The 13,812-nt window shown below is 49.7% G+C and overlaps 1 protein-coding gene across 2 annotated transcripts in view; it reads right to left on the bottom strand.

Moving 5' to 3' along the window:
- KATNAL2 (katanin catalytic subunit A1 like 2) overlaps positions 1-13,812 on the bottom strand; it is a 92,052-nt gene that overhangs the window by 7,885 nt on the left and 70,355 nt on the right. For both annotated transcript variants that reach the window (XM_040336740.1, XM_040336735.1), the window contains 2 exons: positions 4,354-4,464; positions 193-355 (listed from right to left, as the gene is read on the bottom strand). In XM_040336740.1, coding sequence (XP_040192674.1) covers positions 193-355; positions 4,354-4,464 — 274 coding nt within the window. The remainder of the gene's footprint in view (positions 1-192; positions 356-4,353; positions 4,465-13,812) is intronic.

Genomic DNA, 13,812 nt, shown 5'->3' on the forward strand with positions numbered 1-13,812 from the left:
TTCTGAACGAGATTAGAAGATGAAGGCATCATTAAGAGGAGAGCTGTGATCTCTGAGAGAGGTATTACATATTTTGAATTATTCACGCATATTACTTTATTACTTTGCATGCAAGAACTTATCAAAACACGTATCTGATGACAGGTCAACTTTAAAGTCTTTATGAAATCCATGGGTCCAGAATATTCTTACCTCCCCCAGGGTGCTGTACTGCAGCTCGGTTCTCAGCTCCACTCCTCCCGTGTTGCTCACAGGAGGCAACCAGTGACGGATCATGGCCTCCCGCGCCTCTTTACTGGGCAGATCTACCAGAATCCTTTTCTCCAGCCGCCTTAACATCGCATAATCCAGCTCCCTGGGTATAAACACACACTTTGCTTTTATATCATTATTATATCATTGTTCCTAACAATAGCATTAAAGTGGTTGTAAACCCTTAGTAAAAAAAACAAAAAAGAAACCTTGCAAGACAAAGGCATAATGAGCTAGTATGCATAGCATACTAGCTCATTATGAATTACTTACCTGAGATCGAAACCCCCGCAGCCGTCCTCGTACAGCGCTCCGGTGGCTGACATCTCTCCCGGGGGTATCGCGACTCCATCGCTGTGATTGGCCGGAGCCGTGATGACATCACTCTCACGCATGCGCATACGTTGCCATTGCTTCAGTTTGCTTTATATCACGGGTAGCTACAGGTAAGCCTTATTATAGGCCCGATCGCCACCGGTTTCCCACGATCGGGTCACAGGAGCTGAAGAACGGGGAGAGGTGTGTGTAAACACACCTTCCCCGTTCTCCTCTGTGGCAGTGTCACTAATCGTCTGTTCCCTGATATAGGGAACGACAATCAGTGACGTCACACCTACAGCCACGCCCCCCTACAGTAAGAATCACTCCATTAGGGCACACTTAACCCCTTAGCGCCACCTAATGGTTAACCCCTTCACTGCCAGTGTCATTTTCACAGTAATCAGTGCATTTTTATAGCACTTTTCGCTGTGAAAATGACAATGGTCCCAAAAATGTGTCAAAAGTGTCCGATGTGTTCGCCATAATGTCGCAGTCACGAAAAAAAAAAACGCTGATCGCCGCCATTACTAGTTAATAAAAAAATATTAATAAAAATGCCATAAAACTATCCCCTATTTTGTAAACGCTATAACTTTTGCGCAAACCAATCAATAAACGCTTATTGCGGGTTTTTTTTACCAAAAATAAGTAGAAGAATACGTATCGGCCTAAACAGAGGAAAGAAATTATTTTTTTCCGATATTTTTGGGGATTTTTATTATATCAAAAAGTTAAAAATATTGCATTTTTTTCAAAATTGTCGCTCTATTTTTGTTTATAGCGCAAAAAATAAAAACCGCAGAGGTGATCAAATACCACCAAAAGAAAGCTCTATTTGTGGGAAAAAAAGGACGTTAATTTTGTTTGGGAGCCACGTCGCACGACCGCGCAATTGTCAGTTAAAGCGACGCAGTGCGGAATCGCAAAAAGGGGTCAGGTCCTTAACCTGCATAATGGTCCAGGTCTTAAATGGTTAATTTGTTCAGATCTTCTTGCAAGGTTTCCACATCCTGAGAAGTTATTGCCCTGTTTAGCTTAGTATCATTTGCAAATACAGAGATGCTGCCTGCTGACACCTGAGACCCTAGAACAGTGATGGTGAACCTTGGCACCCCAGATGTTTTGAAACCTTCATTTCCCATTATGCTCCACTACACTGCACAGTGCATGAGCGTCATGGGAAATGTAGTCCCAAAACATCTGGGGTGAAAAAGGTTCACCGTCACTGCCCTAGAACAGGGGCCTCCAAACTGCGGCCTGAGGGCCAGAGGATAGCATTTATCCGGCTCTTGGGGTACTATTTCTTCCACTAAAATGAGGCGCTATTTCTCCCACTGACACCAACAATGGGGCACTATTTCTTCCACCGATACCAATGATGGGATACGATTTCTCCTACTAATAGGGGCCCTACTCCTGCTTTTAACCACTAATCCTGAGGCCATATTTATTGTCACTCATGTCTGGCCTGGGACATTTTCTGCCCCTGCTGGCCACAATCCGGCCCTCCTAAAGTCTGAAGGACAATACACTGGCCTTTTGTTTGAAATGTTTGGAGACCTCTGCCCTAGAACAATGCCTGCTGCCACTCGGGACACCAGAACATTACATGCTGACACTTGGATATCCAGGGCAATCATGCTGATACATGAGACACCAGAATACCATGCTGATATTTGGAACCTCAGAACAATGTCTACTCATACTTGAGACCCCAGTGCATGCTGATACTTGGATATCCAGGACAATCATGCTGATACCTGCGACCCCAGAACAATGCATGCTGTCACTTTGAACCCCAGTGAACAATGCCTGCTGACACTCTGGACCACAGAATAATGTACAGTTGCAAGAAAAAGTATGTGAACCTTTTGGAATGATATGGATTTCTGCACAAATTGGTCATAAAATGTGATCTGATCTTCATCTAAGTCACAACAATAGACAATCACAGTCTGCTTAAACTAATAACACACAAAGAATTAAATGTTACCAAGTTTTTATTGAACACACCATGTAAACATTCACAGTGCAGGTGGAAAAAGTATGTGAACCACTAGACTAATGACATCTCCAAGAGCTAATTGGAGTGAGGTGTCAGCCAACTGGAGTCCAATCAATGAGATGGGAGGTGTTGGTTACAGCTGCCCTGCCCTATAAAAAACACACACCAGTTCTGGGTTTGCTTTTCACAAGAAGCATTGCCTGATGTGAATGATGCCTCGCACAAAAGAGCTCTCAGAAGACCTATGATTAAGAATTGTTGACTTGCATAAAACTGGAAAGGGTTATAAAAGTATCTCCAAAAGCCTTGCATCAGTCCACGGTAAGACAAATTGTCTATAAATGGAGAAAGTTCAGCACTGCTGCTACTCTCCCCTAGAAGTGGCCGTCCTGTAAAGATGACTGCAAGAGCACAGTGCAGACAGCTCAATGAGGTGAAGAAGAATCCTAGAGTGTCAGCTAAAGACTTACAAAAGTCTCTGGCATATGCTAACATCCCTGTTAATGAATCTACGATGTGTAAAACACTAAACAAGGATACCACAGAGGAAGCCACTGCTGTGCAAAAAAAACATTGCTGCACATTTACAGTTTGCACAAGAGCACCTGAATGTTCCACAGCAGTACTGGCAAAATATTCTGTGGACAGATGAATTCAAAGTTGAGTTGTTTGGAAGAAACACACAACACTATGTGTGGAGAAAAAGAGGCACAGCACACCAACATCAAAACCCCATCCCAACTGGGAAGTATGGTGGTGGGGGCATCATGGTTTGGGGCTGCTTTGCTGTGTCAGGGCCTGGACGGATTGCTATCATCGAAGGTAAAATTAATTCCTAAGTTTATCAAGACATTTTGCAGGAGAACTTAAGGCCATCTGTCCACCAGCTGAAGCTCAACAGAAGATGGGTGTTGCAACAGGACAACGACCCAAAGCATAGAAGTTAATCATTAAACAGAAGAAAATACGTCTTCTGGAGTGGCCCAGTCAGAGTCCTGACCTCAACCCGATTGAGATGCTGTGGCATGACCTCAAGAAAGCGATTCACACCAGACATCCCAAGAATAATGCTGAACTGAAACAGATCTGTAAAGAGGAATGGTCAAGAATTACTCCTGACCGTTGTGCACGTCTGATCTGCAACTACAGGAAACGTTTGGTTGAAGTTATTGCTGCCAAAGGAGGTTCAACCAGTTATTAAATCCAAGGGTTCACATACTTTTTTCCATCTGCACTGTGAATGTTTACATGGTGTGTTCAATAAAAACATGGTAACATTTAATTCTTTGTGCAAAAAGATCTGATTCTTTGGCTTCTGATGCTTTAAATGTATTTGTTACATAAAGATTATGGAGAGATCAGAGAGGTTGAAGTGCAGCTGAGTTCTTATCCCACCAGTAAAAGAAGGGACATCACATATGTAGTCAGATATAAATCAGATTACACAGCCCCTCCGTTCCAATCACTCGCGCTCTGTGCAGCTTTAAGTACTTTACACTTGAAAGTTAAAACCCTTCTTACTGGGAGCATAGTAAATAACTTGCCTACAAAGTCACAGGGAGCTTTTTAAATACTGACATATGGCAGATCTGAGTTTATTAAAGATTATATATATATATTTTTATTATTCTGACGACAAAGAAAACACATTAAAGAGAGGAGGAAGAGCTCACAATTAATCTTTAAATGTTTTAAGCAAAACTAAGAGCCTTTCTGTAGATCTGTGCTTAGGGAGTGCGGATATGTAGTCACACAACGCTGTGCGCCGATCTTACCAGGGCAGATTGGAAGCGGCTAAAACAAACACGAGATCGTCTGATCGAGCCAAGCCGTCCATCTGTACCAGTAACTCTGTCTTCATGCGGCGGCTGCCTTCGTGTTCACCCCTGTGAGAATAAAAAAAAAGGCTTATAGGAAAACAGATGTTTGTATGGAGAGCAAATACGATGTGTCAGAACAACCTGGAACGATTTATTTTTCATACAAATACTACACCTTCTATGATTTGATATGGGATTTGTACCGCGCCGAATGCGCTCCCTTCTACAGTACAATAGAAGGACAGTAACACGTTCAGATCTCACATCTATATGCCACTTGGGACTATACAACCTACAACTTGGGTGTGTTTCCCCATCCAGAAGGCATACAGTATCTCACAATAGTAAGTACACCCCTCACATTTTTGTAAATATTTTCTTCTATCATTTTCATGTGACAACACTGAAGAAATTACACTTTGCTACAATGTAAAGTAGTGAGTGAGTGTACAGCTTGTATAACAGTGTAAATTTGCTGTCCCCTCAAAGTAACGCAACACAGCCATTAATGTTTAAACCGCTGGCAACAAAAGTGAGTACACCCCTAAGTGAAAATGTCCGAATTGGGGCCAAAGTGTCAATATTTTGTGTGGCCACCATTTATTTCCCAGCACTGCCTTAACCCTCTTGGGCATGGAGGTCACCAGAGCTTCACAGGTTGCCACTGGAGTCCTCTTCCCCTCCTCCATGATAACATCAAAGAGCTGGTGGATGTTAGAGACCCTGCGCTCCTCCACCTTCAGTTTGAGGATGTCCCACAGATGCTCAATAGGGTTTAGGTCTGGAGACATGCTTGGCCAGTCCATCACCTTTACCCTCAGCTTCTTTAGCAAAGGTGTGTTTGGGGTCGTTATGTTGGAATACTGCCCTGCGGCCCAGTCTCTGAGGGGAGGGGATCATGCTCTGCTTCAGTATGTCACAGTACATGTTGGCATTCATGGTTCCCTCAATGATCTGTAGCTCCCCAGTGCCGGCAGAATTCATGCAGCCCCAGACCATGACACTCCCACCACCATGCTTGACTGTAGACACACTTGTCTTTGTACTCCTCACCTGGTTACCGCCACACACATTTGTCACCATCTGAACCAAATAAGTTGATCTTGGTCTCATCAGACCACAGGATAAAGGGATTTTTGTACTCACCGTAAAATCCATTTCTTTGAGTTCATAGACGGACACAGCCTTCATTGACCTTAGGGTTATGCTTCTTCCTACCAGGAGATTTAGGCAGAATTCTACAGCACTTAAGGTGTTAAAAACTTTCCTTCATGCCGCTCCTCCCAGGGGGCGTGGCTCCCCCAGGCATAACCCACACCCTGCTCTAGCAGCCTCAGTTCGTAACAAGCAGTACAAACAAAGGAGGGGTGGGTGCTGTGTCCGTTTATGAACTCAGAGAAATGGATTTTACGGTGAGTACAAAAATCCTTTTTTCTCTTTCGTTCATAGACGGACACAGCCTTCATTGACCTTAGGGACGTCCCCAAGCAGTGTCAAAAAATTCGAGGGGTGGGAAAAATAACACAGCAAAAACAGGTTACACCCCAAACAAAAACCGGAGTTACTCAACGGAGGAACTCCAACCTTAAACTGCCGCCTGTAACACCTGCGGCCGAAGGAGGCATCAGAAGATGCACTCACATCCACCTTATAAAACTTTGAAAAAGTGTGGACCGACGACCAGGTCGCAGCCTTACACACCTGTAACACAGAGGCTTGGTGTCGGAAAGCCCAAGAGGCCCCGATCGCCCTGGTCGAATGCGCCGTGACCCGAAAGGGGGGCGCCCGCCCCTTCAGGGCATAGGCCTGAAGCACAACCTGTCGGATCCACCTGGAAATGGTGGCCGACAAGACTGCCAGGCCCTTACTGGGACCGGACACAGACACGAACAGCAAGTCCGACTTCCGGAACGGAGCTGTCGCCGACAAGTAAACTCAAAGGGCCGAACCACATCCAGAGAATGTAAAATGGCCTCCTTCGGGTTCTTCAGCTGAGGACATAAGGATGGAAGAACAATGTCCTCGTTAATGTGAAAGGCCGAAACGACCTTCGGAAGAAAAGAGGGCTGCGGGCAAAGCACCGCCTTATCCTGATGGATAACCAAGTAGGGGCCTTGCAGGACAAGGCCTCCAGTTCAGACACTCGTCTGATAGAGGTAATAGCTACCAGAAAGACCACCTTCTGCGACAGAGTCAGCAAAGGGATCTCCCGAATGTTCTCAAAGGGAGCATGCTGAAGCGCCGAGAGGACCAAATTCAAGTCCCATGAAGGCAGTGGAGGGCGCACCGGAGGGGCCACATGGCGGACCCCCTGCACAAACGTGCGAATCAAGGAGTGCGCCGCCAAGGGACGCTGAAAGTAAACAGCCAGAGCAGAAATCTGACCCTTGATCGTGCTCAAGGCAAGAGTCTGGTCCACTCCCCGCTGCAGGAACAGCAGGATCCGGGACATGTAAGAGACCTTGCGCTCCTCCACCTTCCGTTTGAGGATGTCCCACAGATGCTCAATAGGGTTTAGGTCTGGAGACATGCTTGGCCAGTCCATCACCTTTTACCCTCAGCTTCTTTAGCAACGCAGTGCTTGTCTTGGAGGTGTGTTTGGGGTCGTTATGTTGGAATACTGCCCTGCGGCCCAGTCTCTGAGGGGAGGGGATCATGCTCTGCTTCAGTATGTCACAGTACATGTTGGCATTTTTGGTTCCCTCAATGATCTGTAGCTCCCCAGTGCCGGCAGAATTCATGCAGCCCCAGACCATGACACTCCCACCACCATGCTTGACTGTAGACACACTTGTCTTTGTACTCCTCACCTGGTTGCCGCCACACACATTTGTCACCATCTGAACCAAATAAGTTGATCTTGGTCTCATCAGACCACAGGATAAAGGGATTTTTGTACTCACCGTAAAATCCATTTCTCTGAGTTCATAGACGGACACAGCCTTCATTGACCTTAGGGTTATGCTTCTTCCTACCAGGAGATTTAGGCAGAATTCTACAGCACTTAAGGTGTTAAAAACTTTCCTTCATGCCGCTTCTCCCAGGGGGCGTGGCTCCCCCAGGCATAACCCACACCCTGCTCTAGCAGCCTCAGTTCGTAACAAGCAGTACAAACAAAGGAGGGGTGGGTGCTGTGTCCGTTTATGAACTCAGAGAAATGGATTTTACGGTGAGTACAAAAATCCTTTTTTCTCTTTCGTTCATAGACGGACACAGCCTTCATTGACCTTAGGGACGTCCCCAAGCAGTGTCAAAAAATTTGAGGGGTGGGAAAAATAACAGCAAAAACAGGTTACACCCCAAACAAAAACCGGAGTTACTCAACGGAGGAACTCCAACCTTAAACTGCCGCCTGTAACACCTGCTGCCGAAGGAGGCATCAGAAGATGCACTCACATCCACCTTATAAAACTTTGAAAAAGTGTGGACCGACGACCAGGTCGCAGCCTTACACACCTGTAACACAGAGGCTTGGTGTCGGAAAGCCCAAGAGGCCCCGATCGCCCTGGTCGAATGCGCCGTGACCCGAAAGGGGGGCGCCCGCCCCTTCAGGGCATAGGCCTGAAGAACAACCTGTCGGATCCACCTGGAAATGGTGGCCGACAAGACTGCCAGGCCCTTACTGGGACCGGACACAGACACGAACAGCAAGTCCGACTTCCGGAACGGAGCTGTCGCCGACAAGTAAACTCGAAGGGCCCGAACCACATCCAGAGAATGTAAAATGGCCTCCTTCGGGTTCTTCGGCTGAGGACATAAGGATGGAAGAACAATGTCCTCGTTAATGTGAAAGGCCGAAACGACCTTCGGAAGAAAAGAGGGCTGCGGGCGCAGCACCGCCTTATCCTGATGGATAACCAAGTAGGGGCCTTGCAGGACAAGGCCTCCAGTTCAGACACTCGTCTGATAGAGGTAATAGCTACCAGAAAGACCACCTTCTGCGACAGAGTCAGCAAAGGGATCTCCCGAATGTTCTCAAAGGGAGCATGCTGAAGCGCCGAGAGGACCAAATTCAAGTCCCATGAAGGCAGTGGAGGGCGCACCGGAGGGGCCACATGGCGGACCCCCTGCACAAACGTGCGAATCAAGGAGTGCACCGCCAAGGGACGCTGAAAGTAAACAGCCAGAGCAGAAATCTGACCCTTGATCGTGCTCAAGGCAAGAGTCTGGTCCACTCCCCGCTGCAGGAACAGCAGGATCCGGGACACCACGTAAGTACGGGGGTGCCAGTTCATCTCCCCACACACAGAGATGTTGGCCTTCCATGTATGAGGAAAAAAACCTACGTGAGGTAGACCTCCGTGCACGCAGCATGGTAGAGACCACCGAGCCCAATAGGCCTCGGTCCTTAAGCCCCTGGCTCTCAACAGCCGCGCCGCTAAGGCCGGCGGCTGTAAAACAGGGTGGAAGATCGGACCCTGTATCAGAAGATCATTTTCCAGGGGAAGACGCTAGGGGGCATCTGCCACCAGACGCATTAGGTCCGCGTACCAGAAGCGACGCGGCCAAACCCGAGCAATCAGAACTGATAGAATCCCCACAGCTTCCACTCAGCGCAGCAGGCGAGGAAGAAGCTTCCGAGGAGGGAAGGTGTAAAGTAGGCGATAGTGAACCCAAGGAGCCACCAACGCGCCTGACACGTCCGCCCACGGGTCCTTAAACCTGGCCACGAACCGTGGCACCTAGAGATAGAGACGGGACGCTAGAAGGTCCACGCCCGGAGTGCCCCACTTTCGGCACAGAACCCCGAAACACCTGCGGTGGAGAGACCACTCTCCTTGGCCCCGTGCAGTGCGACTTAGGTAGTCGGCCAGCCAATTCCGTATTCCCGGAATGTACCTGGCCGATAGAGCCGGAACGGACCCTTCGGCCCACCAAAGGATGTGCGCGACCCCCGTCGCTGCAACAGAACTCCGTGTGCCTCCCTGATGATCAACCTATGCCACGGCCGTGGCGTCATCGGACAAGATCCTGACCTGTCGGCCCTGTAGATCCAGGGACCACCTGGCAAGGCAAAGCTTGATTGCTCGGAGCTCCAGAACGTTGATCAGTAGGCAGGACTCCACCTGAGTCCAGTGCCCCTGGGCTGACTGGGTGCCCCAAGCGCCCCTCCCCAACCGGAGAGGCTGGCATCCGTCGTGACCACTGTCCAGTGGCCAGCAGAAAAATTACTTTCCGGCCCGAAGCACCGGAAACGCCAGCCACCATACCAGGGGAGACATGATCAGATGACTCAATTGAATCTGGTAATCCAGAGATGACGGAAGCTAGTCCCATCGTGACAGCAGTTCCCTCCGTAGTACCCTGGCGCAGAATTGGGCATACGGAACCGCCTCGAAAGAGGCTACCAACTGACCCAGAACCTTCCTGCAGAATCGCAGAGATGACCGCTTCTGGGTCGGCAACTGCTGCTCTGAAGTTTTTTCCGTTAAGAGAAAAACACTGCCACCCCGGGGGAACCCAGGACTAGTCCCAGGTATTCCAGTCCCTGAGACGGAATCAACCCAGATTTCAGGATAATCCAGAAACCAGCGGAACACTCGGAGAGCCTGACACGTGATAGACACGGCTCCACCAATGCAGAGCTCGAAGAAGCTCGTAGGAGAATGCCATCCAGACATCCCATGATAACAAACCCCCGGGACGAGCACCTTGGCGAAAACCCGCCGAATGGGAAGGACACCAATTGAAAATGGTCCCCCCTGACCGCAAAGCACAGAATCTCTGGTGCTTTGAGGATATGCGAACATGCAGGTACACGTTCATGACATCCAAGGATGCCAGAAAATCCCCCTGATGGAGTGCCGCTATTACCAAGCGAATCGACACCACCTAAAAGTTTGTGACAAAACAAACGAGGGACTTGAGGCCCAGGATGACCGGGCCCCATCCTCTGTGGGGACACAAACAGAATGGAGTAAAAACTGACACCAGCACCAAGATAGAGGGACTGACACCACCCCCGAGATAAAACACTGACACCAGCACCAAGATAGTGGGACTGACACCAGCACCGAGATAGAACACTGACACCAGCACCAAGATAGAGGGACTGACACCACCCCCTAGATAGAACACTGACACCAGCACCAAGATAGAGGGACTGACACCACCCCCTAGATAGAACACTGACACCAGCACCAAGATAGAGGGACTGACACCACCCCCGAGATAGAACACTGACACCAGCACCAAGATAGAGGGACTGACACCAGCACCGAGATAGAACACTGACACCATCACCGAGATAGAGCACAGTGAGTACAGCGCAGCAGACACAAGGAAGATTCCGTTTAGCGCTTTTAAAGCTTTTGATGAAAAAGACTGTGAAATTGATAACTACCTGGCAGATTTTGAGCGACAATGTAACCTGCACCGAATAGCTAGAGGAGAGTGGGTTGCAATATTGTCAGGCAAACTGTCAGGCAAAGCTTCTGATGCTTTCCGGACCGTGCCAGATCAAGATATCCATAGCTACGCCCGGGTTAAAGAAGTGCTCCTGGCTCGTTATGCAGTAACCCCAGAGTCCCACCGACAGAAGTTCAGGGATTCACGCAAAACCACAGAAGACTCTTACGCGGAATGGGCATGCCAGTTATCCCTGTCGGCCTCTAACTGGGTTAACAGCAGCCAGGCCACCACCGCAGAGGACATTTTGCAACTAATGCTCCTGGAGAAATTTTACAATCACATCCAGACGGACGTCAAAGACTGGGTGAGAGATCGCAGGCCCATGACTCTACCAGAGGCCGCTAAGTTGGCGGATGAATATGCGGATACTCGCAAGACGAACCAGGTCACACCATGGATACAACCTCCACGACCAACGGCGCCCTCACACCCACCAGTCGCTAGATACCAACCTCCTAACAGACCGGTGACATCTAGCCCTCGCTATCCACGCCAGGAGGACAACGAACAACGCTGCTTCCGGTGCAAACAGCTGGGTCACTTCAAGCAGAATTGCCCCCTGAATGACAACACCAGGTCAAATTGGTCTCAACCTGGGTACCGCCCACCAGCAGCAGCCCATTGTGTAGACTCGGCTTGGGATCCCCAGGAGCTGGGTCGGGAAGAACCATTGGGCACCCCTTACGAAGCCCTCATGGTACAATCTGTTATTACGGACAACAGGGAACACCATTGTCAGCTGGTCATGGGCGACAGCCATGAGCCGGAGGGGCCCTGGAAGGAGCTGTGCAGAAAGAGGCACCGCCGGCCACCCTCCAAGAAGAAGAGGTCCTGGAAGCCGTATAACAAGCTGACCTGGGAGGAGAAGAAGCGACTGGAGGAGAGGGAGTCGCAGCGGGCGTCCCAGATGCGGGCCGAGATGTTCGCCAATGGCCCACCGGTGGCCCCTTACACCACCACCCAGTTCCTGATGATGAAGGACCACGTGGAGAGCCTGCAGGACATGAGCAAGCAGGAGCTGATCTGTGAGTACATGGAGCTGGAGGAGTGCATAAGCCGCATGGAGGAGGAGAACAACCACCTGAGGTCACAGCAGGCTGACCCCCCCAGGCTCCATGAACTGGAGATGGAGCTGGAGAAGCTCAAAGAGGAGAACCGGCGGCTGCGGAGGGAGCAGAGGGTGGCTGACCCTATGGGGCACTGATTCCCCCCCCCCCCCCGAACTCTGAGCACCAGTGCTACAGCATTTCAACAAATATAACTTTTTCTTTTTTATGAATCTCCTGTGATTGTCACTTCAGAGCCATAACCTGCCCCCTCCCATAGCGGGACACCTAGACGGCGGCGCACAGACCCATTCGCCGTCTTCACACTCACTCCTGGTGACTCTGCAGATCGCACAAAGACTTGGGGACTGACTGGCGTGTGATCTGACGACCCGGTGACATACCTGAGTCGGAAGCAGTTGCCAAGGGAGGTCAGTCACGCCAAACGGAGTTAACCTCGGACTAAAAGCTCTGAACCCGTCAACCCTACTGGACCAGGGAAGGTCCAACCGGGTTGCCGGAACAGGGAGAAAAAGGGGGGCCATTGTGAAGGATGCTTCAGTTTAAATTCTCCCTGCTAAGTAAAAGTGTGTGTGTGTTAGAGGGAAGGTGGTTTCAGGTGGCACTCACTCCTCTAACAGACTATTGATATGTTAATGACCCTTCCTCAGCCAGCTCCCTATTTCAAAGGGTTAATTGATCTATTGTGTGTGTGAAGAAGCCCTGTGGTTACTGTTTACTGTGATTAGAAGGGGCTCATGTTAATTATTCTGATTGCTTCATTGTGGTAATTATCTCTTCTATCCACGGGGCCAAGCTATCTAGATAATGTATTCTGTTTGAACTAGTAATTAACGTCACTGATGTCATTATCTAAAGAAATGTCGTCAGGGTCGGCTCCGTCGTGTCTGCCTAATCATCTGTATGGGAGCCCCCACTGTGTGAGGGGGCGGAGATTTGTCATTGTAACAGTTTGTAAATTACATATAAGCTCTGTGTTATACCATTAAAGTCTCTCTTGTTCCAGTAGTAAGCTCTGCCTCATGTGTGGCTTATTATTGGGCGATTCCAGGAATATCCCTCCTCGTGGAATATTGGGGTGATTTGCTTTTATGGGAAGAAGGGAAGACTGACGGGGATATCATACCAATACCGTCACACTGACACCAGCACTGAGATAGAGGGACTGACACCATTCACTGAGATAGAGGGACTGACACCAGCACCGAGATACAGAGCACTATCTCGGTGCTGGTGTCAGTGTTCTATCTCGGTGCTGGTGTCAGTGTTTTAGCTCGGTGCTGGTGTCAGTGTTCTAGCTCGGTGCTGGTGTCAGTGTTCTAGCTTGGGGTTGGTGTCAGTGTTCTATCTCGGTGCTGGTGTCAGTGTTCTAGCTTGGTGCTGGTGTCAGTGTCTCTAACTCAGTGCTGGGGTCAGTGAGGGAGGTAGCAGCGGAGTAGCCAATCAGCAGGAAGTTCCCTGCATAGGTGGGGGTAAGGGCAGGGTGGAGGGGTCAGGGGCTGTCAAGCACAGGTTGGCACACTGGCACAGGACTGAGCTGCCCTGAGTGTGGCACTGATGATCAGGAGGAAGGGAGTGGGGGGGATGGGACAGAGGTGGATATAAAGACCAATGGCTGAGAGATGCTGGAGGAGCAGGGATGGGGGCTGGCTCTCTCTCTGATGATGGTGGTAGCTGGCTGCAGAAGGGGGTCCTGGTACGATAGCTGTGCCTCTCCCTGCAGCTGGAGCCCCGGATCCCTCTGTCCTGACTTGCAGCCCCAGAGAGGGACGGCCCGGACACCTTTTCTCTTCTACCTCCCATTGGCTTCACACAGCCCTGGTGAGGCTTCCTCCCCGGCGGGGCTCTCCACCCCTCTGCTTACCCGACGCTGTACGCCTCCTCCGGGTGTGTGGAGATTGCTCGGCGCAGCACTCCAGTTTCCCAGTGGGGGGGT

This window comes from Rana temporaria, chromosome 1 (assembly GCF_905171775.1).
Source record: "Rana temporaria chromosome 1, aRanTem1.1, whole genome shotgun sequence".
Classification (NCBI taxonomy): Eukaryota; Metazoa; Chordata; class Amphibia; order Anura; family Ranidae; genus Rana; species Rana temporaria.